The sequence below is a fragment of the Corythoichthys intestinalis genome, chromosome 12 (genome assembly GCF_030265065.1).
Source record: "Corythoichthys intestinalis isolate RoL2023-P3 chromosome 12, ASM3026506v1, whole genome shotgun sequence".
Classification (NCBI taxonomy): domain Eukaryota; kingdom Metazoa; phylum Chordata; class Actinopteri; order Syngnathiformes; family Syngnathidae; genus Corythoichthys; species Corythoichthys intestinalis.
This window is the reverse complement of record NC_080406.1, coordinates 36921553-36948357: the sequence shown is the minus strand read 5'-3', so window position 1 is coordinate 36948357 and position 26805 is coordinate 36921553. Positions and strand designations below refer to the sequence as shown.

At 39.0% G+C, this 26805-nt stretch overlaps 2 protein-coding genes across 3 annotated transcripts in view; one reads left to right on the top strand and one right to left on the bottom strand.

Moving 5' to 3' along the window:
* xrcc5 (X-ray repair complementing defective repair in Chinese hamster cells 5) overlaps window positions 1–4788 on the top strand; it is a 28787-nt gene extending 23999 nt beyond the window's left edge. The window contains exons 19-21 of the mRNA XM_057852595.1: window positions 1979–2046; window positions 2119–2193; window positions 2355–4788. Coding sequence (XP_057708578.1) covers window positions 1979–2046; window positions 2119–2193; window positions 2355–2369 — 158 coding nt within the window. The 3' untranslated portion in view covers window positions 2370–4788. The remainder of the gene's footprint in view (window positions 1–1978; window positions 2047–2118; window positions 2194–2354) is intronic.
* Window positions 3360–23620, bottom strand: LOC130927072 (collagen alpha-2(VI) chain-like). 2 transcript variants are annotated; one of them, XM_057852593.1, is made up of 28 exons: window positions 23269–23620; window positions 22086–22243; window positions 19091–19701; window positions 18990–19010; window positions 18796–18861; window positions 18563–18616; window positions 17924–17968; window positions 17108–17134; window positions 15620–15646; window positions 15488–15532; window positions 15350–15403; window positions 15206–15268; window positions 13419–13481; window positions 13288–13341; window positions 13166–13201; window positions 13017–13079; window positions 12775–12837; window positions 10162–10224; window positions 10020–10082; window positions 9821–9871; window positions 8123–8221; window positions 7584–7646; window positions 6911–6946; window positions 6796–6841; window positions 6563–6715; window positions 5933–6388; window positions 5502–5540; window positions 3360–5422 (listed from the first exon to the last, which is right to left on the bottom strand). In XM_057852593.1, the coding sequence occupies exons 2-28, from the start codon at window positions 22234–22236 to the stop codon at window positions 4824–4826; spliced, it is 3111 nt and encodes a 1036-aa protein (XP_057708576.1). In that variant the 5' UTR covers window positions 22237–22243; window positions 23269–23620; the 3' UTR covers window positions 3360–4823. The 2 variants fall into 2 exon arrangements, with proteins under 2 accessions (XP_057708576.1, XP_057708575.1); XM_057852592.1 differs by having other exon boundaries at window positions 22080–22243; window positions 23269–23618.
* Between the last annotated feature and the right edge of the window lie 3185 nt (window positions 23621–26805).

Below are 26805 nucleotides of genomic sequence, written 5' to 3'. Positions count from 1 at the left end.
GTTATTTATAATGTGGATCCACTGACCGGGACAAAGATAGGTAACACTTTATACTATCCGTTATAACCAGTTAATAGATCATTAGTCAACTGTTAATAACTGATTTTGTTGTTGATTTGTGAAGTGTTAACGGTTTAAGCATTTAAAATGATGCCTTTACAGATAGTCTTAAACTGACAATTAATGAGTAATAAAGGACTTGTAAGCTGTATGTCAATGATTGAAACCTACGCCTTATAAACTAGTAATAAACCAATAAAAAACTATTAGTAGCTTACTAACTAATGACTTATTAAGTATCATTTGATAATTTTGTGTGATAGGGACGATATTCTAACGTTGTTGCTACTCCTCATTTCTTAATTGTTAGCGAATGAGGAATAAGTGCTACTTTAGAATAACGTCCCAATAACATACATAAGCTTATAACTATACTAAATATATTAACTCAACACTTTACAGATCAGTTTTTAAGTTTGCTAACCATCTACTAAACTTCAGAGAACAGCAAATAGGTTGAACAAATTCAAGGTACAGAAACTTGATGTGATATTTAAAATATCAATTTTTTGTACAAGATTGCTCCACCATTAGGCCTTTCTATGTGATGTACTTTACCAAAGTACCACCAAAGATGAAATTTTGAACATTTCGTTTAAAGCATAGAAACGCACATTCTGAGCCATCAAATGGCAGAACAACAAAATACTAGTACAAACCCATGAGATATTTTTTGTGCTAAACACGGGATGAATTGAATTTATGAGGGGCATTTAACGTCCAAACATCACAGCGTACTGTTAACACATAACAAGTCAACAATAAAACATTTATTAACAGTTTAGTAATGATGTATTAACTAGTTATAACAGATAGTTATTGTAAAGAATTACCCAAAGATAGTCTTTAAGCATGTACGGTATATACGGTATATATTTAGTCGGTATTTGAAATTTAAAATGGATGGCGCAACAAAATCGTCTTTGGGAATGCTGTCAATACATTACCAAATTTTATATTTCTTTGACAGTGTGCTTGTACATTGAGAAAAGTAGCCCTCCCACACTTTGGTCATGATGACATAAACTAACTTGGACCTCATATCATGGCTCCTTTAATCGTCGATCACTAAATGTTGGTATTATTACGTTGAAAACATGTCGCATGAAAATTAAAAATAAGATATAACTTCTGCAGAGGACTCGTCGCTTGCCACTGCAAGTTCTTTTCCTGCAGTTTCTCCAATGTTAACCGGTATTCTGGCAACCCAAAGGTGGGGGGCATTTTGTCCTACATTTCGATAGAGTTGCAGTGCCGTTTTTGACCACCAATCCTACTCTATGCACTTTTAAGCAGGGGTTTTGTGGAGGGGGGGGGGTCTTTTGAGTCTTCAAGGACCGGTGTGGTATAAAATTAGAAAAGATCCTTGTAAGTATAGAGCTCCAACAACAGTAATGTCAAATTCCACGTAAAAAAAAATATCAAACTAACAAAGTTCTATTATATAAGTTCTATGTCTGGGTTCACCAAATCCGGACCTCGGGGCCACTTTTCCTGCCGTGTGGTCCATGTCTACCTCATCCAACACACCTGAATCAAATAATCAGGATCATTATCAGGCTTCAGGTGTGTTCGGGGTGAGGGACGTGGAAAACACAACAGGATAGGTGGCATCGAGGTCTGGATTTGGTGAACCCTATTCTATGTAGTAGAAAATTTTTGAGGTCCAAACTTCAGGAAACAACATATTGCATAAAGCAACCAAGTCAAAACATTATCCATATTGTAAGTGATACAGTTGCAATACAGTGGTGCCTTGACATGAAAGTGACCCAAATTTTGATTCTTGAAAATTTTTAGCCGCATTTCCAAGGGTTCACGTTCCATTTTGATAAGAAACTGACGATTCAGTGTTAAACAATCAATAACCAGTCGTCTGTTTAGTACAACCCAATAACATCTTTTTGCTGCCGATTAGGCTCCATATCTCTTATCAGCCAGGACGAAGTGGAGGGAAGCTCAGTGTCCAAAACTGAAGCCGCTCAGGTGACTCATGCTAACAATTTCACAGTGACCCTGACTCTGTCCTCATTTCTGACTAAGCTCTACTGTCATCAGTTTCTGCGGCCCGATGAGAAAAAAGACGAGCCAGTCGCATCAGTGGCAGATGATGATGGTGATGTTGACGACTTGGTAATTTATTTTTCCAAAACATTAGGTCACTTCTATGAGTCAAACTCATTAAAAAACAATTTCCTGGGTATTTTGCATGAAGTGTCCCTAATGGTCCAACCCAATCTCTAATATAAGCTCCAATCACACTTTTTTTTTCTCCCCTCCCTCTTCCTGTGCAGCTGGACGACATGTAAGAAAGAAGGCGATGGGAACGTTTGCAGGAAAAATGCGAAATATGCCTCTTCGGGTCCATCTGTCCTTTGTTCTGCCTCCCACATGGAAACCACTGGGTACTCAGGAGGAATATTGCACGGAAGACAACCTTAACCCAACTGTTATCTTTTGTGTGGGGGTCTTACAAGCGCAGCTGGGACTTGACGAAAGGCAGGACACTGTTATGTTTATCTGTAAATCTGATTTATTGTGTGTATAAAGCATTTATGGTTGCTATAGTTACATACTGTACAACTGGTGGTATGTTTGAATGATAGCTCAATTAACATCAGTAGCACCAACACTAGTTTTTTGTCTCGAGTGTCCCCCCCGCATTGGCTGCCATTGATGACGATAAAAGTCCAATCCATTTCAACTGGGAGAGGTTGGAAGCCATCATTTGCTGCCAGGCTCCCAGTTCAAATTGATTAGACAGCCATTGCCGCCAATGGTAGTGAATGATGTAAAAGGACAGAGAACACCTAATATAAAAATACTAGGGCTGTAAAACGATTAAAATTTTTAATCGAGTTAATTACAGCTTAAAAATTAATTAATCGTAATTAATCGCAATTAATCGCAATTCAAACCATCTATAAAATATGCCATATTTTTCTGTAAATTATTGTTGGAATGGAAAGATAAGACAAGATGGATATATACATTCAACATACGGTACATAAGGACTGTATTTGTTTATTATAACAATAAATCAACAAGATGGCATTAACATTATTAACATTCTGTTAAAGTGATCCATGGATAGAAAGACTTGTTCTTAAAAGATGAATATTAGTACAAGTTATAGAAATGTTATATTAAAACGCCTCCTAATGTTTTCGTTTTAATAAATTTTGTAAAATTTTCAATCAAAAAATAAACTAGTAGCCCTATTCTGTCCTCAATGTGTGTGAGTACACAAATTGACAGATAGCGAACATAAGTTCCAAAAAGAAATCAGACGGTGTGGCAAAGTTGCATGGGCTTTACTGAAGTCATCTCTTTTTGACAGGAGCACGTTTCTTGTATTTTTGTAAAACTGAAAATAAATCACAAAATAACATAAAATGTACACACACGTGTCCATTTGAGCAGTAGCACTAGCCAATTAGCTCACAAGCATCTAACAATGTAACTGCATTTCACCATATATGTGAACAAATTCAAATACACATCATCAATAACTATCTAATGCTCATGAATATAAGCAAAGGAGGAATATAACTCACAAGCGATGCATGTATTAGACACAAACAGTGTGATGGGGCTATGAGAACTGCCACTGAATACAGTACTGGATGCGGACGTTAGCTGGTCTGAATAGCACTGTCTATTAGTGTGAGTTCGCGTCGACATATAATCACGTCAGAAAAGCGCGCCGAACCCCAAATAATCAGCTGCACTGAATCGCCAGCAGAGGGCGACAGTACGCCACATAACATATGCAAGTCACACCCAATCGCCAGCAGAGGGCGGAAAAACTCCATAAAACACAATTCACAAGTTGGCCTTTCACTGTACTGACATTTAAATCTGTCTGAGCGGGCCTAGTGCGTTAATTGCGTCAAATATTTTAACGTGATTAATTTAAAAAATGAATTAACGCCCGTTAACGCGATAATTTTGACAGCCCTAAAAAATACCTTAATTTAAAAGAGGGTTGCTCAAATTATTTAAGTATGCAAATGGTGAATTTCTTAAGATCTGTGATAATGGAGGAAATCATGTTTAAATGAAGGCTGGGCAAATTAACTACCGTGGTTAACTCAGAAATTAACACCGTTAATTATTTGATTCGCACATTAGAACATCAGAGCCACCAAATAAAAAGTTGAGCCTTTTGTGTGCTTCATTGGAGTTTGTATTCTGAACAGATGTAACTCAGAAAAGCATGCCTCGAAACAGCAAAACCCAGCAGCAGGTCGGAGTTTTGTCCAGGTGGAACAAACATGTAGGATCATTTTGTGTGTGCTGCTTGTGTTTACTAGCGTTACAAGATCATTGCAACTTCATTTACCAAGACGCCATATAGCGACGTTACCCCTAGGTGAGCCATAGAAAAAGAAGAGGTAAGTTGGGACAGATTTGGGTGTGACTTTTTTTTTTAAATTGGTTTGTGTATATGACAATGCGATTATTTGCAGTTAATCGAAAAACTTTCATCCTATTCACCACGCGAAAAAAAAAAACTGTTGCCCAGCCTTAGTTTAAACAATGGCACTGCTTATGAGCGCAGCCATCTTGTGACATCAGTTATACCCATGCACCCAAATAAACTGATTGACTGGCACAGAGTTGCATAGCACATTAGGTATTATGTCATGATGTACTCGCTTTTATTTATTTTTTTCAAACAAACATCAGGAAAAAGAAATTCTGAGTGTGTCCCCCCCAGTCACTTGGATACACATAGTAAAGGTTTTGTCTGTCATTTTTTAACATATCCACCGGATAAAATTGTCAATCAAGCCTGACTGCCATTGTGACCATTTTTTGGCCTTAAAAATGGCGTTCCCATCTCCCATGGCTAGCTTTGTTAACACTTCATGATCTACATCGCTTCCTACGGCGATAACTGTGGGAACGACCTGTTCCCTACGCATGGCGCGCACCGCATCGTCCAAGTTTTTTGTGTCTGTGACGCCGTCAGTAATGAAAACAAATGCAATCTCTGCGAGCCGTCTCGTCTGACGAGTCGTTCCCCTGCCAAGCATTCTGTCAATTGCCTCGGTGATCGCTGGTCCTATGCTGGATGAAGAGAACTGATAGCGCAGACGTGCCAGACCGTTGGAGACAACAGCAGCATCGTGCGTGAGCGGGAAAGCCACAAGTTTCTCCCCGTTGTTGCCATATTGAAACAGAGCCAGGCGAGCTCTAAGGCGATCTGTCCTGCTCCTGGCCAGCACAAGTTTGTTTGCCACTGTTTGCAAGAATTCACGGATGTGACGGTAGTCGTCAGTCCCAAGGCGTTCCGAGCCGTCGAGGAGGAATACCACATCCACTGGCCGCTGGGCACACAGGGCCACATCAGGCTCTTAACGGAGGGCCCACAAAAATGGATTTGTCAGATTTTAGTCGACTTGCAATATCCAGGGGAATTTGAGAAAACCTACCACGCTTGCAAGGGAGATCGGGGCACACAACAACTGGATCTACAAAGGAAAACGGGTGTTGTTAAAAAACTCATGAATGAGTCACCCCAGAATTAGAGGACTTGAGACAATTTTTAAAAATGTTTTTCCTTCACTCGTTTAGATCAGTACACTGCTGTATGTCGTCTTGAACAGCGTTTGTGCTAGTCAAACTTCCACTCCTGTGAAAAAGCTAACAGTATGGATTTGCAATCCTGTTAGTGTAAGTACATCAGCTCCTATAATAAATATTTTATCAATCATCTGCAAGATGAGCTATTCAAGCTTTTGGTAGTTAATTACCTATTGATGAATGTATGTAGCAGACATCCAGCAAAGTGAAGGATTATTTTTGCAAGAAGTCAAAATGTCCTCCAGTTTCAGAACACTTAAAACCATCCCACTAAACTTACCTGGACACAGCACAGTCTCCATTTTGTCTATGAAGTCCTCAGCGACTAAATCAACAAAATTCTTCATTCCAGTGACCCGATCCTTATTGTCGCACGCTATGGAGCCCAAAATGTCATCGTCCTGTGCTTTTCTAAACATGTCTCCAACCCCGATGGCGTTCACCTCGACTCTGCTGTCTCGGCAGAGGTATTTGAGAAGATCCTCATCGTCACGTGGGTCAAAGCGTCCGTCAGTGATTACAACCACGGACACTTGGGCGGCGGCTCTCTTGCTGTCCCTTATAAGGTGTTCGTAGGCAAATTTTAGAGCTGAAGGGGTGAAGGTGCCTCCCGCAATCCACTGAAGGTTCTTCACGGCCGTTTTGAAAGCAGACATGGAGTTTATGTTAGGGTCATCAAGACGGATGGCCTCAAAGGTCCCATTGTGACTGTACTGGACAACTCCGACTCTTGTTCCTGAAATAATGTAAGAATTATTGAACTGAGTAATCCAAGAGATTTATTCTCTCTTCTGAACAAGCTGCAAGATATTCATTACCACGTAAACTGATTCACTCCCTTTTATCACGAGCTGCTGTCTCTTGAAGCGTTTTACGATATCATTTACAAGGCGATGGTGCCAGACTTTACCAGTCGGGGATGCAGGGCTGTTGGCCATAGATCCAAGACGATTAATGGTCTTGATTACAAAGTTCTTTTCCAAGGTGAAGTTGCTCAAACCGACACTCTCCGAGCTGTCTATGATGAATACAATGTCCAGGGCACTGCAACGCTTCTCACAGTCTGTCACAGAAGGTAAGATCAGTTTTAGTATCTTGAATTGTATAATTGCAGCTAACTGCACATTTGTAGTATTTGTTTACCACAGCAACCACAAGTTTCCCTGATGTAAGTCATGACATCACAATCCTGCAATGACATTAACGCAATATGAAGTGATAGTATTGACAGAGGCACTTTTTTATGGTATGTACTCACAGTAAGTGCAGGATCTCCCTGTGGTCCAGGGGAACCCTGCAAATAGCCAACACAAGCTCTAGCAACACTCTTGGAGTGTTTCACTTATTAAATTGCCTGCCATTACCGGGGATAGACACTCAGCCCTTCCAGTTAAAATAGATTGTATCTGTCACGATAATGTTTTTAAGACAATATATTTTCCCAGAAACTATTGCTATAATAAAAAATATATATATCCCTGCTGGCCTATTATTACAACATAAAAATTAATCATCACAGAAACACTCAGTCATTAAAAATGAGATTTAATGATCCGATGAGCCATCTACCTTAAATTTGAAATAGCTGTATCGGCAATTCTGGCCTTGTAGTCACTAGGATCAGATCGATGTCAAAATATGCATGATCACGCACCATTATTCTCTGCACCCTCTTTGTGTATGCGCGTGAGTCTCGCCTCCTTCAGAGCACTAGTTGGCTTCCAGAGGGAGAGTACAAGGCAGCACAAGTGAATGTTGTTGACACATGTAATTATCTTGCCCTGAATAACCGTTATTGGACATTTTCTATGTCTGACTATATAACTGTTATTGGACATTTTCTATGACTATAAAAAAAATATATATAGTAATTATCGTGAGAGTCTTGCGTCCATCACCGTCAATGGCAGAGAATGAGTTCTGTTGCTTACGTCTGGCCCAGGGTTCCCTCTAGTTCCTCTTTCTCCAGGTTCTCCAGCTTCACCTACCTCCCCCTTAACAAAAACCAAAATTGAGTCATATAAAAATTGTAATGAGATTCCTGCTTCAAATTAAAATCGCCCCCACCACCGCCCAAAAAAAACATTATGAACCAAGAATGTAATTCACTAACTTCTAATTTTGCTTCCACACTAGCAACCACCTGGCATCCTTATTATTATGAGCACTGGAATAAGTGGAGTCTTGTGTAACTGTAACAAGTGCAAACACTTCTTGAGTACGCAGGGAAACTTCACTCCCTTCAAAATAGCGCTCTGGCAGCTGAAGCTGCTAGCCTGAATTTTTAGCTCAATAGTCAGTATGCTCGACTGCCATGGTGACGGTATAAGTTGTGTAGAATATATTGATTTTGTCCCACAATGCCTCAAAAATACAAATTACAAATGTATGCATATTTTTCATCTGGCGTTGAAATGCAGGATTCAAAAGGTGTACGGTAAACAAGCAAATAAAAAATGATTTGACTTACAGCCTCTCCACGTTGCCCTTTGATTCCTGGCTCCCCTTTGGCTCCAGATTCACCTCGGCTACCCCTTGCTCCTTTTCTCCCTGGATCACCTCGGTCGCCCTGAAAAACACAGTTACTTCTCTACCACCGTAAAAATATTTGAAATGTTGGCACCAAACTTAGTATTAGTTTTTTTTTTTTTTTTTTTTTAATCCATTCAATTTAACCCCTCCAAACCTGCATTTTTTCTGCTGGGCAAAAAAAAAAAAAAAAGAAGTCTTAAAGCTGATTTTTACTCTACTCAAACACCAGAACAAAGTGTAATTTTTTGGTCCGGGTATTTTTAATGTCAATGTGTTTATAATGAGAAATGAGCACTCCACTTTTTGAAGTTGCGTTCTGTCAGCCATTTTCAAAGAGCCAATAGCAAAAAGGGTGTGCCAAACCTCATGATTTGATTTCGATGGGTTACGTTTCATCCAATTATCTCCCAGAAGTGGCAGTTGCAACTAAATTCAGTGTATTTATTGGTTTCGAGACGCGAATATGTTTTTTTGGGGGTTAGCACATCGGCAAATTGAACTTGGTATCCACTTATGTGGACATCACATTCTGGGTCATGTAGGCCAGTGGTCACCAACCTTTTTTGCACCACGGACCGGTGTAATGTGGGCCTTTTTTTCACGGACTGGCAATGTGTGGCAGAAAATGACAGTAAATATAAAATAACACTTGGAGGCTAAAAACGAATATTAAGTGCAGGCAAAATGTCACTCACCATACACTGAATCAACTTTTTTTTTTTTTTTTTTTTTTAACGGCGGCCTCTCCTAAAACTTGTCGGCAAATATCCGTGGTCACAAGCATAATGAGTTCTTCTCCAATCGTGAAAGGTTTCTTACCTTTAGCAATACGGTTAGTCATGAGGTATAATGCTCTCGGTGCATTAGCTTTTGTTGCCTCGTTTGTTAGCTTTTAGCCACGTATTGTGCAGAATGGACTTGGTTGTAGGTGCCTGTTCTGGCTCAGCAGGTGGCCTTTTCCCCGTAAAAAAGCTGTCCAAAGACGACGACGCCCGCAGCAAACAGCCAGCAGCAGCTAAAGTTACTGTTTACATTGACTGGCGCTGGGCTGCTATAGATGTGCAAACACCCTAGTAATTGCGGCCAACCACTAGATGGCGACCTATACAAATCTTTACTTGGATTAGTCTATAGAGTAGACAGAGATATTGATGTGTCAAGAGCCTCAGGCCAGATTGCAGTCGTTAATAAATTATTTCTCTGCAGCCCGGTAGCAAATGTGCCAAGGAATGGTACCGGTCTGCGGCCCGGGGGTTGGGGACCACTGATGTAGGCCACAATATTAACAGTGGTATGGCAAGTGTGGCCGACATATATGGATGCCAAGTGTTGGTTAAAATTATATTTTTATTTTTCATAAATATTTTTATATATCCAGTATATTTTTTGTATTTATCTCATTGCCTGTCTTTGAAAACGATAGACATAAATTCATGAAAAATATGAGGACTGGCTGTGACTGCTCATCTCTCAGTCCCATTGATGGCGCTAGATGTCAAATACATTTTGACTGGGTTAAGGTGCCAATAAAAAGTTAAGAAACATGCATCGACACATCTACAAATCTTTGAATTTTCTCATTTTTTGCCCCTTAACAACAATATTAAAGCCTTTCACATTACAAAGAGAACATTACAGTTGCTCCTCTTGGTCCAGGGTAACTGAATCCTTGTCTTCCTTTATCACCCTAAGAGGGAAAAAAACAATTAGCTGTAATAGCAACAGTGTACTTTATGGTTTGATATAAAACTCCTTTGTGTGGATAGTCCATTAAACTAATTCACAATTAATGAGATCCAATACATTTGGCTCCATAAAATTTTACTTGAACCTACCTTTGGTCCTTCTGGGCCAGGCTCTCCTCTCGGTCCTGAATCTCCTGGATTTCCTGAGGTACCCTGCAAATCATACACATGTGTTGATTGTGAACACACAGTTATAATATTTCTTCTTCTCTGTTTTCAATGATCAGCTCACATTTGTACCAGAATCTCCCAATTCTCCTGCCTGACCCCTCGGGCCTGGGAGTCCAAGTTGACCCTACAACAGAATGAAAATAGTAGTTTTTACAGAATTTTCTTTGAAAGGGGTGGATAAGTCCTTTATGATGTGACTTCTAGCAGCAATAATCTTGTTCAAAACACAGGATTTTTTTTTTTTTTTAATGTGTAATACTGGAAAAAAAATGTCAATAAAACCCAGTATTTCCAGGAAGTGGCTCCCCGACATGGGGGCGGACATTTTATCGATGCTTGTACTAATTTAGTCAATCAAATTTGAGTATTATAAATGCGAAATGAGAGTGTGCACTGGTTGGAATGTGTCATCTATATAGTTTTTTTATCTGATTGCAATCATGTTTGCAAGCTAAATCGTTCTCTCAGCAGTAGGCTTCCAAATTGGTCATGGTGTGATCTTATAATGTGGCTTTTTTTCTTGTCCACGTCTCCTAAAAACATGAGCTCTGAGGAAGAAGGCAAAGTTGTCGCCACTCCCTAATTTAAACTATAGTATATATAAATACTGCAATATTTTAAATGAATACATCAGCATTTGCTGTGGGTAGTACACAATTTTGTAGCATAACAAGTTCATGTCCTTGTCACTTTTTTTCTCGGAACCTCCACCCCCGCCATTCGCCATCTATATGGCCGAGAGGAAATTTTCTCTGCTTACTCGCCTGATCATCGATTAACATTTGCCTCTTGACATAGATATGCCTCTACGTGCAAGCACGCACAGAACCCCGCTGACATGAGAGTGTGAAGTGAGTGAATATTTTATTTTTGTATCATTGTGAAATAGTGACGCTTGGTGCCATTGAAGGACGGTTGTAGCCGCATCTCTGCAACATGTCAAAGTCCCCACATGGATCGTTAACGCCCATAAGCTTCCCCCCGACACACCCTTTCCCCAACGGCCAATCAGAACAAAGATTATGCATATTTAATAAAAAAACAGGATTTTTCAGAGGCATACCTGTCAAATTGTACAGTTTCGACGTAATTTGTACAAGTGAGCAATGATTTTTAAATGTGTACACCGTACGTTCAAAATCTGTACGTTTTTCGTGCATTACGGTTTTTTTTTTCTCCGGATTTTGTCACCGTTTCGACAACGAGACAATGTGCGTTACTAAGCGTTACTACGTTGGTTGAATGACGCGAGAAAAGTCAGAGACACGGAGAGAAGAGTGTTTGTCGTGACGCTGTCGCAAATGGGATGCTATGCTAGGTGGCGCCAATATTTCCTGACTGTAGCCGACAGCCTACAATCTACGCCTAAATATCACATGCATATAGAACTGCATGCGAAAGACTCGCAGACAGACTCGGCGGCGTTGGTAAACAGCCGCCATTTTAAAGCAGTACACTTCTCAGAAAGGCTGTTGTAGTGAACCTTCCTAGCGAACCTAACTTTTTATCTAAAATACTCCTTAATTGGCAAAATCTTGACTCGAATCTATCTTTAAATGATGAAACCGTTTTAAAACACATGTCGAAAGTAGACAGAAGGGAACTAATGCAAAAACGGGAGCAATTTTAACAACTTTTAACAGTTGATTCACAACATTAAATGACTTCCAAACATAGTAAAGGTTACTATGTTTTTGTTTTTTAATGAAAAACAAAACAAAACATGAAAGGTAACACCAGTTACTTGGCCAAGTAACTAATTACTCTTACATTCAGGTAAGAGTTACTAACTAAATTACTTTTTGGGAGAAGTAATTTGTAACTGCAATTAATTACTTTTTTAAAGTAAGATTACCAACACTGGTCATAAAGACGAAGTCTGCAGAATGAAAAGTGACAAAAGCAGAGATTTTATTCTGCCAATTTGTTGCCGAACACAATTTGCCTGCAACTATTACTGATCACTTCTCAGAATTAGCTAAAGAAATGTTCGCTGACTCAAAGATTGCATCAGTTATTAATTTTATTAATTGACCTTTTTAATTTATAATTGGACACATTAAGAAACTACCTTCAATTCAAACTGAATTGCGAGCTGAAGTGCCATGAAGTGCAGCCATCAAAAGATGATAGAAATTGCCGAAAGTGCTACATACAATTATAACAAAAGTCACTGTTAAATTTTAGTAATCATGATGTAGCTGAAGATAGTGATTGTTCTTTGATTGCACCAGGTTATATGTTACAATATTATCAATAAATTCATATTATTTTAAAAATTGAGTTTTATTTTTGCTTCATATTGCACGCTATTTACAACGTTGTGGCTGGCTGGGGAGAGGGAAGTCTGGGCTTCCCTGCTAAAGCTGCTTCCCCCGCGACCCGACCCCGGACTAAGCGGAAGATAATGGATGGATGGATGGATGGATACAACGTTGTAAGATTAGTCACCAATTTGTAAGGGCATACGTCACTTTTTGTAAGATTGCCAACGGCCTCGGGTTGACAGGTATGCAGAGTGGATAACAAAAGGACCAATTAAACTGGGCGCTTTCAATGCAAATTGTTGTGCAAACCTAGTACAATGGTATCCAAGGTTACAAAAAAATACTGTAAAGAAATAAAACCTTAAGTCGTCAAAATGTGACTGTTGATGCCAAAACACTTGCCTCACCTTTGTACCCTTGAATCCTTCAATCCCTGGTTGTCCCCAACTTCCTTGATGTCCTCGTTCTCCCTTTAAATAACAGCCCCATTAGTAAGAAATAATTCTTGACTTGATTAACACCAAATTGTACTTTTACTGTAAATTGATGACAATAGACGTCCGATCTATTTGAACATTCATTCACTGCCAGTGCCTCCCAGTTCAAATGGATTGGGTGTTTATTGCCGTCAATGGGTTTTGCATATTACCTTCACTCCCTTTCTCCCAACAGATCCCTGTTTTCCCTTTGGTCCTTCATGTCCTTGCCTTCCCTTTGGACATTTATTAGTTGACAAACTGCAGCAAAGTCACCGGAAGGAAATGGACACTGAACAGCATTAAAAAAACAAATCTTTACCAATTCACCTCTTGGTCCTGGTAAACCAGGCAGTCCCTGAAAGTATTCATTGAATTATTCAGCATGGATTAATTGTCAGGGTTAGTCAAGGTAATCAAATGAAAATCATTGTTTATGTATACCACTGATCCCTTATTTCCTGGGAGTCCTGAGTATCCTGGATTTCCTCTTTCACCCTGCAGACATTCAGTCCAGTTGTTATGACTGTGGCGTAAATCAGATTTTTCACGGTGTGTTTTAATTAGATTTGTACCTTTGGTCCTCGTTCACCCTCAGGGCCAGGAGCACCTGATTTGCCGGGAAGGCCGAGTTCACCCTATATAACATGAAGAATAAACAGTAAGGACATAAACTCAACCTTTAAAGAAAGTAACAAAGATGTCATGAACCCGTTATGGAGCACTCATTGAAATCCTATGATAATACTAATAATAAAAATTTTAAAAAAATTTAAAGTCAACTTTTGAGTGTTTTGGGGGGGCACAGCCTGAGTGTAATTTGTAAATAAATTACTTCAAGCATCCCTTGAACCCAGGTCACAATAATGGCAGTAGAATGTGCATTCAATTGATCTAAATGCACTGGGTGACTGCCCAGTTGCCAGCTAGGTTCACATCATTTTACACTTAAACTGAAATTTAAGTATGGCCCAAAAACTTAATCATGCAAGTTAGCTCATTGAATCCGGTCTTATTAACTTGATAAAATTAGGAACGCTCAAGATAACCAGTCACTTAAGAATTTGAGTTCGGTCTACTTAAAATCTTTAATTTGCTTGAGTAATAGGATTTAAAAAAAAAAAAAAATTATTATATATATATATTTTTTTTATAGTGTATTGCTACCATAACTTGCAATATTTCCTGGTACCACTACCCCCCACTCAAAATAGACTGGACATCTATTGCTGTCAATGTTACTAACAATTTTATCAACATGGCTTAATGCTTAGGAACGGAGTTGTTTTCGTCAACGATGATGATAACACAAATATTTAGTCAACGAACACTTTTTTCATGACAATGACGAGACGATAACAAGCTAAGAACGCAACTTGGGGGACTAAAACATAATGTGATGAATGGCAATTTTCGTCTGACGAGAACGAGACGAAAATGTCCAATAGTTTCCGTCACATGTTCACAATTTGTGACATTTTTTAATGTAGTTAACCTCTCATGTAGTTGTGTTACAGTGACGTGCAGTGCCCCGCTCCCCTTCCTGACTCACCAGTGTGTCGTCTCCAGTCTCCATGCAAGCGTGCACACAGTTAAGATTTGTTTTCTTGACCAGAGAGAATATGCAATATTGTTTTCCCCTTTAAAGGTCTGTGCTGAGTGATCATCACACACTAAATGTAAATAGTAGCGTTAGCATAGCGTTTGCATTAGCATTAGGCTGATGCTAACGGCGAGTGTCCTCTTAAACTCTCGGACAACTTTTTTTACTTCCAGTTCGTGGCGTCAGGTGAGTATAGTTAAATGAAAATAATGTACTGATTTCCTGCTGTGTTTAATCACCAAGTTGACGTTGTCCTTGTAGACGCTGCAATATGTGCTCATCTGTCAGTGTTCATTCCAAATAATTGGAAACCTTTTATTTTTGGAGTAAATTTTACAGACGAAAACATTTTTTTTTAATGTCGACTAAAACTGGACGAAACTAGTCTTGAGTTTTCACCAACGAAATCCCTAACCTAACCCTAACCCTAACCCTTAAAAATGACTAAGAGTAAGAAGTATTATTGTCCATAAGACTAAGACGAAAATGATAAGGGCTGCCAAAAACAACACTGCTTAGGAAAATGCATCTTAGCAGCAGCTTCGTTCCATTTTCGTTACACACCACTCTGCTTTTGAAATGTTTACCAGCTTAAACTGAATATGTCTCACTTTGGTCCGCCATCTACTCACATTACAATGACAGGCGTGAGGAAGAAACACTTGAAACAGAATATTGGTCTGGCCATGGAATTTCTGCTATCCATCATTCACTGTTAGTAATTTATTTAGAATGTTTGCCATCATGAAATTAAAATACCTTTTCTCCTTTTTTGCCTTGTTGGCCATCTTCCCCAACTTCTCCGTGGTAGCCGTCCTCTCCCTTGTAAAGACAAAAATTGAAAAAAACATTTCTCACATAGAAATCCGTTAAGATTTGTCATCGGAGGGAAAAAGTAATCACTTTGTCGCCTGGATCCCCTTTGCAACCAGGACCTCCAATACGGCCAATCATGCCCTGAAGATACAACATAGACGAGAGCAGTCAGTCACTAAATTGTTACAACATGAGATATACTGTAGCTGTGCAATTAGAATTCACCTTCTGTCCATCAGTTCCATTCCGGCCAGGTACTCCTACCAAACCCTGAACATTTTAAAATCAGTTAAGCAAGTAGAAGTGCTCGTTCGTATCATTTTTATTATACAAATTTTCAACTAAAGGAAGAAATACCTTTGCTCCACTTCCTCCTAGATCACCCTGTTGGAGTTGAAACAAGTGGTCATTTGTATGTGACAGATCTTCAGAGGTCTGCTCAATTCACAGTTGACCAAACTATGACCCGTGGGCTAATAGCGGCATTCTGCCCAGTTTTTATCAGCCTGCAGTGATTAATGAAAATATTGTTGAATATGGCCTGCACAAGAAGCTAATGTCCGAATGAAATGAAACTTTGGTCATTACTAATTTATTATATTCAAAACATCACATCAAAACACTAGGGTCTTTGGCCTTTTTTCCTCCGTTCTACAGCATATGTTCTAGATGGCCTCCATTTAGCTCCATGCATTTCTTGAGGCGCTACTTCATTGGGTCTGAAGGACCCCCAGAAGACATTTGTCTTGGAGTTCGCCTTTCCATCAAGATGGAAGTGGGCTTCATCTAATGAAGTAGCCACCAAGCCCCTGCACTCTCCTAAGTGCACGGTGTGGGCTGCAATCTCGGCCAGAGGCATCATTGGACCAATCTTCATCGAAAAATCTGGCGCAGCAGTGACAGTCACCAAGGAGCGGTATGTGGAGGTCCTCAAAACCTTCAAGAATGAGCTCCAGACCATCTACCCGTCGCTCATGAGCAAGTTCTGGTTCCAGCAAGACGGAGCAAGTTCTCACACCTCAAACCTGTCCCGAGATTGGATGAAAGAGAACTTCGGAGGCCGAGTGATCAGTCTCAAGACTGATTTTGAGTGGGCACCCCATAGCCCGGACCTAAGCCCCCCAGATTTTTTTCTTTGGGGCTATCTTAAGGACAGAGTCTACGCAGGGAAACCCAGAACCATCACGGAACTCAAGAAATTCATCAGGGAGGAGATGAGAGCCATTACCAATTCAGTCTGTAAGAACGTCATGGACAACTTCGTGCTGCGCCTCAAGAAATGCATGGAGCTAAATGGAGGCCATCTAGAACATATGCTGTAGAACGGAGGAAAAAAAGGCCAAAGACCCTAGTGTTTTGATGTGATGTTTTGAATATAATAAACTAGTTATGACCAAAGTTTCATTTCATTCAGACAAAACACTAAGAAACGGGGCCTAATTAGAGTTGAGGCCCGTTTTTTTTTGGGTCATCCTGTATCTATATTGCAATATCCTTATACCTCTGGATTATTTTGTAGCCCTTAACATACTCACTGCCAATGACAGTTACTGTATAGACATCAAATCCATTTGAACTGGCATTGAGTGATCATGGTTCAATGCAATTGACGGCAATAGATATCCAATCAAATTTGACTGGGGGGACCTCCCAGTCAAAATGAATTAGAGATCTAGCACCGTCAATGGCAGCCAAGGAGTTCACACTTAAAATAAAAACGTTTCAAAAACCCTATTTTTTTTTTTTTTTTTTTTTTTTTACCCAGTTTCGATCCTCTGTTTAACAAATTAAAGTGGTTGTGGGGAAAAAGTTTGGACACCCCTGGTTCAGTTAAATCAGTCTTACCTTGTCACCCTTCAACCCAACTTCTCCCTGTGTCAAAACACAAACATGACTTTGCAATTATTGAAATGAAACTAACACTAGGTTCATATCACAGGTCTAAATGCACAAATCCGATTTTTTCGTGTTTTTCCGACTCGAGTGAGGCATTAACTTGATGGTCTAAACTGGACAAGTCGCATAGAAGTGGACCATTTCAAATCCGACTTAGGTAACTTTTGTATGTGGTTTAAATCCGATCTGGGCCACATTTTTCCAGAATGTGGTCGCAATCTGAACTGTCAAGTCTCCCAAATCCGAATTCATGCAGCAATTACAGTGCGGCAGCAAAGAGCGAGACCAGCAGGCAAGACAGCAGCGATGTAGCTGTGCATTAGCATTAGCACCTAGCTTGAACTTGGCTTTTACAGGAGGTGGGTTTAACCACGTCATTAAAAATACAATGAAAAAAAGGATAAGCCTGATAATGCTTGGTTTCTTACTGTTTGCCAAATGAGCAATACTTCAGTATTGCTTACATGGCCGAGTTGGGGCAAACTGACGCACACACATAAGGCTTATGTGTGTGCATCATGCAGGCACAGTGCGTAGTAATTTGTTTTGATGCTTCTGCGCATGTGTGTCAGTTTGCTCAGCGCGTGTCGGACTGCGAATTAGTGCGCATGCGTAATTCTTGAAAGGGCTCCATGGACAAAAGGAGTCTGAACGGGTACGGCAAAAAACAGATATGACAAAAAATCGGAATTGTGCATTAAGACCTGCAGTATTTACCTAGCCTAATTGGATTTGTGATTTGTCAATCGATAACCCTCTACAAACCTTTGGTCCAGGACGTCCGATTGGACCTTCAATGCCACGATCACCCTGTCAGAGAAAAATATTGATATTTTAGAGCCTTAATACTAGTAAAGTAGGTGCATCACCAAGGGGGAAAAAAATCATTTTTCTGTAGTGGAGAAAAACGTGAATTAAAGTGAGCATTTCAAGGAAATGGGGGCAGACATTTTATTAATGCCGATACTATTTTAACCAACCACATGTAAATATCCCAAATTGCCCACCCTTTCTCGTTATGTCATTAATACCCATTATCATATGCACCTGTACTCGAGTCCATGCATCCTTATGCATGTGCTTGTACCATAATTTTTTGTGTGTGTAAAAAGTATTTTCTCCATTATCAGAGGTCCAAGAAATTCCGTACTTGCAAACTTAAATACTTTGAGCAATCATCTTTGACATGAAGGTCACATGCACTAAAAGTTGACTTTCTTTTTATGTTTTTAACCACTAAACCCAGTCGTAATAGAGTAGTAAAATTGATTAATGACTCGAAATTATCGATTCAAATTCAAAAAATAATATTTATCGTGATAGGGAAATTGAGAAAAAACACAGAAATTCACAAATACGTTGCAGATGAATTTACTAGAGGACATTCCAACAAAACCTTATTACCTGTCCTCCCTTTTCACCTTTTGGTCCAGGATAACCGCTTTCTCCTTTTGTACCCTGTTAAAACATCCAACAGATAAACATGATAGCAAACTGAAAAATATTTAGCCCATTCTAATGGATAAATATCTAGAATAATTTAAGAGAATATTTAATTCCTTGCAAAACATCCCAACCCAGTTCCAATATTCACATTTGAAATCATACAATCCCAATGAAACATCACATCAACATACTTTTGGTCCTCGAGGCCCTCTTGGTCCAGGCATTCCAGGGGTCTCGAAGCATTGCAGTTGGTAGCACTACAAAAAAAAACCCACACATGCTCACAAATCTGGTTAAATAACTCATTCCCTGCTATTGATAGACTTTGCCAGCCTCTCCCAGACAAAATGGATTGGACATCTATCAACATCAATCGTTCACTTACCTCTACAAAGGCTTGATATTTCTGCAAGAAAATGACTTAAGTAAGCAAAAATTACCTCACAGTAAGGTGTTAGCATCATAAAATAAAATATCGTAAATTACCATAGCTTGTATGATGCGATCAATAGATTCTGTCCTTATTTTCGGTCTTCCATGAACGATTTTCATGACTGAATAATTGTCACGGTAAACTTCAGTCGGCGAGCTGGCGATCTCCCTCATTCCGGTTTCTTCGATTAACTGAGACGCTGCCACTGAGAAAATGCGAATCCCCTGCTCTCGGGCCTTGTCGGCCGTCGCTTTGAATCCGCCGCAAGGGCTTCCCGTCACATGACCGTCAGTGATAACCACGGAAAAATGAACGGCCTTCATTTCCGAATAGTGTCGAGTCATTTGGTGCGTCATGTTTTTTAGGGCGCAGTCGATGTAGGTGCCTTTGCCCAGGTATTTAATCTGGTTAAGGTTCCTGATGAAGGTCTCCTTTGTAGAAAACTGGCTGAAAACCACCTGCTTCTGGGAGAAATGCAGGCCCCCGACCAACCAGGTGAAGCGTACCACACCTCGGTACTCCTCGTCAGCCAGTTTGTCGGCAAAAATTCGTGTGAAATCCTTAATTTTGTCCACCAATGATCCAGGTGGAGACTCCTGGAGGGCTATGGTCTCAGAAGTGTCGATTGTGAAGAATACCTTGATGGGACAGCTGACAATCGTGGCTGAAAGAAGTGAATATAAAGACATTGACAGAAATTACAACACATTTTACACCTGATTCACACCGTTGCAACTCCAAATGTTACAGAAAATCACACAACGCTGTTTTTTTTTTTTTTTTTTTTTTTTTTTTTTAATGAAGAACAAAGTTCAAGGTTTTTGCCAAAAAGGTTTACTTTTTTAAAAATTTATTTTCACCCCGAAAAATGCCTAATCATTTCCAATGGCACATTCAACCTGACACTTTGATTGACTTTGCTCATTCAATTGTCATTGTCACTGATAAAACCACAAGAAATTCTCCATCTACTTCTATTGACTTTTAAGTCGAGACTGACACAAAAAAAATCTCATTGTGCTCAATGTTTTTGACCATAGATATCACATATAGAGAAGTACTGTATATGCGAAAAGTCTGAGTTGGGCATGAGTAACACCAGTAGCTGTCTTGGACTTCTCTAGTGGGCTTTTTTACAGAAAACCTAAGGCGCATTAAAATACTTATAACTCAGTGAAATCTGACGCATTTTGAAACTGTTTGTTTTATAACAAACCATTTTAACGTATCTACGATTCAGGTCAAATGATGAAAACAAAAATATATAATTATTTGCCACTAAATTACTGCATCTCTGACGTTTGTGAAAAACCAAGCCCTTTGCAAATTGAGCAGTTTAAAACTATTTAATGTTCACACTCTAATTATGGATATAATATTATGTTTATCAAATGGCACTGACACAAATTGGCACACGAGTGATGAAGGCCATTCCAATTTTGCATCTATCTCTAAATATAGCCTCTGTGTATTCATATATTAAATCAACAAGAAATGACCCAGAAATGCAACAAAATCACCTAAATGTGACTCAGAATTGCTCCGAAATCAACAGGAAGTGACATAAAATTACCCTCAAATCAAGAGGAAGTGACCAAAAATTCCCCTAAATTTAATATTGTGTCACCCGAAAATAACAAAAAGTGAACCATAATGCAAGGGCGTAGGTTTGGTCTCACCATTGGTAAGGGACGATATAACAGCATAACCCGCTTGTACGGTTTTTGCTGGGAACGGGACATTAATAAGACCAAACAGATTACTGAATGGGGGTCAGGGCTACACTTCTCACGCATATGAGCCTAATTAATTCATAGGCTAAATGATCAATGCAAAATAAATCTCCCCTGACTTATACTAACTTTCATGTGGTTCAGGTGATACGACGTTTGATTCAAACCTTTGTTTTCAAAAACTCCAAAAGAAACATTTTGAATTGAAAGTCCCTTTATTAAAAACAAAAAAAAAAACTGGGAGCTATTCAAGAATGGGTCCACTTATGGAGGGCACTGGAGCACATCAATTCTCAAACTAAAGTATTGTAATATAAAAGTGATTTTGGAAAAAATATTGACAAAAATCTGAGAAATCCAAGGACCAATCTACATCCAAGGCATACTAGACTACCCCGAGACTCGAACCAAATACTCATGAAATTCCGATGTGTGATTCATTTTAAGAGATTTTTTTCCCAGTGTTAGTTCATGTTCATGTCGGTGTCCCCCTGAAGTGGACCGATTCTTGAATAGCTGCCCATTTATTTCAAATAAAGGGACTGGCACTCTGAAGCCACTGCGTTGCATTTCTGTAATGCAAACGATGATCCAAATAAGGGACGGCTAGCTTGACTTCATTGTTCCTTGTGGGGACTGGCCTGACTGCAGTAGTTATGCAGGTTCAGACAGTTTAATGTTATTCTAAATCTGATGCAGGTCTGACTTTCAGTAGCTAAATTAGTGGTGTTTCCCCCACCTCGACAATTTTGGCATCTTTTTACATTACTTACAGTGGCTGCTGCTGGCCAAAAACAGCTTTTAATATCCCTCCTGTTCGAAGGGGGCGGAAGAGGCGACATATTGTTAACATGAATCTGTCGGGGCTGTATAAGTGTGTCTGTGTGGTGGGAGGGGGCTAGAGTAATCAGCCAATCAATAGTGCGTTTGAGGGGGAAAAAATGGACTGGCACATTCTGCAAGTGAAAAGGGATACATGTAAGTCTGAACATAATGAAAATATATCACTTAATAATTGTACAGTCTATTCTCTCCTTACAACATATGGGAAGACAATCTAAATGACCTATATAACTGAAGTCATTATATAATGCAAATAAGATTGCTTAAAAGTCGGTGGGGACAATTTGAGCATCCTGAAAAGTTGGTAGTGTTCTGTCCCTACCGTCCCTATGCAAACCTACGCGCTTGCATAATTGCCTTCAAGTCAGCATTAAGTAAGCTGACATAAACTTGAAGTGACGCTGGAAATGTCCCAAAATCAACAGAAGGTGACCTGAAAATAGTGAATAATATGATGTCAACTCACGCTTACAACGTTCTAGTTCGGGTAGGTTATCATTTGGTTTGTCTTGTGGCACAGGTACTGGTCTTGGTCCACGAGGAGTCAGTTGAGGGATGGCGGTATTGACCATGCAGAGGAAGAGGAATCCTGAAAGGTGACTTTTGGCCATTTTCTTCATCATCTTCCATCTGGTGATAAGACAAAGATACTAAACGGCTCACTTTAATGCGGGAAGCAAATGTCAAACAAGTGGGGCTTTACAAAAGGCACGCCATAGCAACCAAGGATGTTTATTGAACGACCTCACTTAGTATGAAAAGAACAGCATTTCAAAAACAATGGCTGATATTCAAATGGAGCTTATCACTTTTCTGGGAAAATAATCAGTAAGAATGCTTAAAACACCAATAGTGTTCATTTCCGAGTAGTTGTTGAGCAACATCAGTATTTGATCTTTTTTCTCTTTTGGTTAACATAATTTACTGTAAGTAGTGATTGCAGGGAGGGCAAAAATAAAAGGTTCTGGATTTGTGCCACTGGCCCATTTCCCAGTTTTAGAATACGGCTGAGATAAACTACTCAATAATCAAAACAAAAAAGATGAATATTACTGGCAATGCTTAAAATGTTATGATTAAAAAAAGACGAGATATCTACTGCAAGCTGGAATCTTTAAACATTGTTTTTAGAGCCAATTCCACTATAATCTGCACACATTATTGTAACATACAAGCACTCTTAAGAAAATGTTATTTTTCTTCCATACATTATCTTTCTAGTCATACAACCATTGATTTAAGTTATTGTGATTCTACTTTAATAATGGTGCACATCTTCAGACTGAGTGGTTCGTCATGCTTTGGTCACTTCATATAGTCACGAAAGAATTTCAAAATAACAAAAACACCCTTGAATTTTTGAAAGTTATAATGAAAAGGCGCATAATGTTCTTATGTAAAATTTTCAAAAAAAGATCACGTGCTTAAATTTTGCAGATCAACCTAATGAAGAGTATCGTCTGTATACATATTATATATTTTCTTATATTTCCATCACTTTGCAAGGTAGTTTTATAATTATTTAATCTATATGTTGCGCATATAAATTAGTATTTATTCCTCCAAAACGAACCAATTAAAAAGCAAGCAAAAATAATAAAGGGACAACAAATGCACTTATTCAAAGGGAAGCAATATTGAAAATTGTTACTCACCCAAAATATCAGGAAAATTGCACCTTCACTCAATCCTACTTGGGGAAAACCTCAAAATCCCCTCAAAGTCTAAATAAGACTAGCATCTTATTCAGCAGACACAGTTTGGTGGACTCTCTTCAGTCTAGGGAGGGGGTTGCCCAATTTATTCCATAGGAAAGCGCGCCCACGCGACCACTGCACACACACTCAACGAATGGCAACAGATTGATATGGCTAAGAATCAACTCCCAAAAATGTAGTAGTATTCAAGAACGCGTCCATAAAGTAAATAGTTGGACTAAAAGTTTATTTATCTTGCTGTGTGGACAGGAGAAGTGTTTCAGAGACAAACACAGCAGATGCTCTCTTTCTTCTCCATACATGGAGACACTCCCTGTGTGTTTATAAAGCCCTGACATGAAGCCTGGCTACAACATATTTGTCAGAGGTAAGGATATGAACACATTCTAAGTAATGCATTACATCATGTAAGTATTATTTAAAGACTGTAGATGTTGCTTGACCTCAACTTTTGTTCATATTTAAATTTCTTGACAGTCCTAAAGTATTCATAGTGATACATATTAAAACATAATACATAAGAATATGAAATGCTTATAAAAAAACACTAAATAAAAACTAAAATTTCACTCAGAATACTTAGAAAAGACTTACCCTTAGTTTTGTGTCATGTATGCCACAATTTTAACATTTGGTGCGGTCTGCATCAGTGGTGTCAAATTAATTTTCGTTCAGGGGCCATTCATGGCAATTAGTTTTTATGTGGCCTGGATCAGTTTATTTTTGGCCAAATAAGCCACTGATTGCCATTGACGGCGATAGACATCCAATCTATTTTGTGTGAGTCAAAATACAGTGGTTTGAAAAAGTATCTGAACCTTTTGGAATTTCTCACATTTCTGCATAAAATCACCATTAAATGTGATGTTTGTCAAAATCACACAAATGAAAAAACAGTGTCTGCTTCAACTAAAACCACCCAAACATTTATAGGTTTCCATATTGTAATGAGGATAGTATCCAAGCAATGACAGAAGGGGGGAAAATAAGTTAGTGAACCATCTCATTTAATATTTTGTGGCCCCCCTTGGGCAGCAATAACTTCAACTAGACGCTTCCTGTAGCTGCAGATCAGTCTGGCACATCGATCAGGACTAATCATTGCCCATTCTCAAACTGCTGTAGTTCAGTAAGATTCCTGGGACGTCTGGCATGAATCGCTGTCTTTAGGTCATGCCACAGAATCTCAGTGGGGTTCAAGTTTGGACTTTGACTTGACCACTCCAGAACGCGTTTTTTTTTCTTTCTGAAACAATTCTGAAGTTGATTTAATTCTGTGTTTTGGATAATTTTCTTTTTGCAGCATCCATCCTCTTTTTAGCTTCAATTGTCTGACAGACAGCCTTAGGTTTTCCTGCAAAGAATCCTGATAAACTTTTGAATTAAGTCTTTCATTAATGATAGCATGTTGTCCAGGCCCTGAGGACAACAGCCCCAAATCATGTTGCTCCCTCCAACATGCTTCCCAGTGGGGATGAGGTGTAGATGTTGGGGAGATGTTCCATTTTTCCTCCACACATAATGTTGTGTGTTACTCCCAAACAATTCAACTTTGGTTTCATCACTCTACAAAATATTTTGCCAAAACTTCTGTGGAGTGTCCACGTGTCTTTTTGCGAACATATAACGAGCAATAATGTTTTTTTAGACAGCAGTGGCTTCCTCTGTGGAGTCCCCCCACAAACACCATTCTTGGCTATAGTTTTGCATATAGTTGATGTGTGCACAGAGATATTGGACTGTGCCAAGGATTTCTTTAAGTTTTTAGCAGACAGTCTAGGGTTCTCTTTACGTCTCTGAGTATTCTTCGCTGAACTCTTGGCATCATCTTTGGTGGACGGCCACTACTTAGGAGAAAAGCAACAGTGCCAAACTCTCTCCATTTGTAGACAACTTCTCTGATTGTCAATTGATGAACATCTAGACTTTTAAGATGGTTTTGTATCCTTTCCAAGCTTTATACAAATCAACAGTCCTTGATCGCAAGTCTTCAGACAGCTGTTTTGACTGAGCCATGATGCACATCAGACAATGCTTCTCATCAAGACATTTCATACCAGGTGTGTGTTTTATAGTGGGCAGGGGCAGCTTTAAACCACTCATCAGTGATTGGGCACACACCTGACTTAAAAAGTTTGGTAAGAATTTCAATTGCAGTTTCAATTGCTCTTTAAGTCTCCTTAGGCAGAGGGTGCGCTTACTTATTTTCCCCCCTTCTGTCATTGTTTGCATGCTATCCTCATTGAAATATGAAAACCTATAAATGTTTGGGTGGTTTCAGTAAAGGCAGACACTGTATTTTCATCTGTGTGATTTTGACAAAGATCAGATCAAATTTGATAGTGATTTTATGCAGAAATGTGAGAAATTCCAAAAGGTTCAGATACTTTTTCATACCACTGATTGGATGCCTAATGAATTGGACATCTATTGTTGTCAATGAAAGCCAAAGTGTTAATTTTGGGTCATTTCTTTGTAATTTTAGCGTACTGACAGGACATTTCCTGGACATTTTGGGACATTCCGGGGTGACTTCCTTCATACAGTATTTTGGATGAGTTTCTGTTGATTTAAGGGCAGGGGCGCTCACAGCAAGGGGTGCTGAGGTTAGTTTTTCCCATCTGAAAACAGCCGTTTTGGTCCAAATTTGTCATGCTTGTGTGTTTTCTTCATACACATTAAAAAGTCACCCCCCCCCAAAAAAAATCTTAAATCCAATCATTTGATTTTAACCCTTTATTGCCAAACGTATCACATTTGATACACCTAAAATTTCATGATTTTGAGACGAATTCAGAATTTTGACAATTCTTTTTGAAAAAAAAAAAATGATGGATGCAAGTCAACACATGCATCTGCAGGTTCCATGAGAAAAACAAACAGGATTTAGCAAGGGTTATAGATATAAGAGCGCTTATTACACATATTCATTTTGACTTTTCTTTTTACAAATTTGAAAAAAAAAGGTTTCATTAGGACATTATTTTTCAAATTTTGGGATTCTCTGATAATTGCTTCATGTTGCATATATTTAAGGGTTAAGGCCTTAAAATGACTAAAATTCTCCTAAAATCTCATAAAATGTCTTAATTAAATACAGTATTGAAAGGTCTTAAAATCTGTTGACGTGACTTTACTACTTCACTACTACAACTTCTAGAAGTACTTCGTGCTCATTTGTATCACAGTGTGAAAGAGCTCGGAATAAATTCAGTTACTTTACGATAAGTAATTCTGGGCCTCCAGTTTTCCCCAAATCTTTTGTACGTCTTTTTTGCCGGTATCGATGTGAAATGGATCTTAAATTTTATTCGTTATGGTCTTTAAAAGTCTTTAAAAGTCTTAAATTTGGCTTGTTGAACCCTGCATAGACCCTGCATACAAGGCGGGCACAATGACAGTACACACGCATGCTGGATAGTTAACGTACTACTACTAGGCTTCTACAAAAAAAAAAAACTATTTCACCTACAG

What these genes read in the sequence shown, in the direction of transcription:
- LOC130927072 (XM_057852592.1), bottom strand. Translation starts at nt 22,236, where the DNA reads ATGATGAAGAAAATGGCCAAAAGTCACCTTTCAGGATTCCTCTTCCTC. An exon ending in ATCGCATCATACAAGCTATG is followed by an intron (nt 19,011 to 19,090) that starts GTAATTTACGAT and finishes ATTTTCTTGCAG; the next exon opens with AAATATCAAGCCTTTGTAGA. An exon ending in CAGGAAATAAGGGATCAGTG is followed by an intron (nt 13,202 to 13,287) that starts GTATACATAAAC and finishes GAATACTTTCAG; the next exon opens with GGACTGCCTGGTTTACCAGG.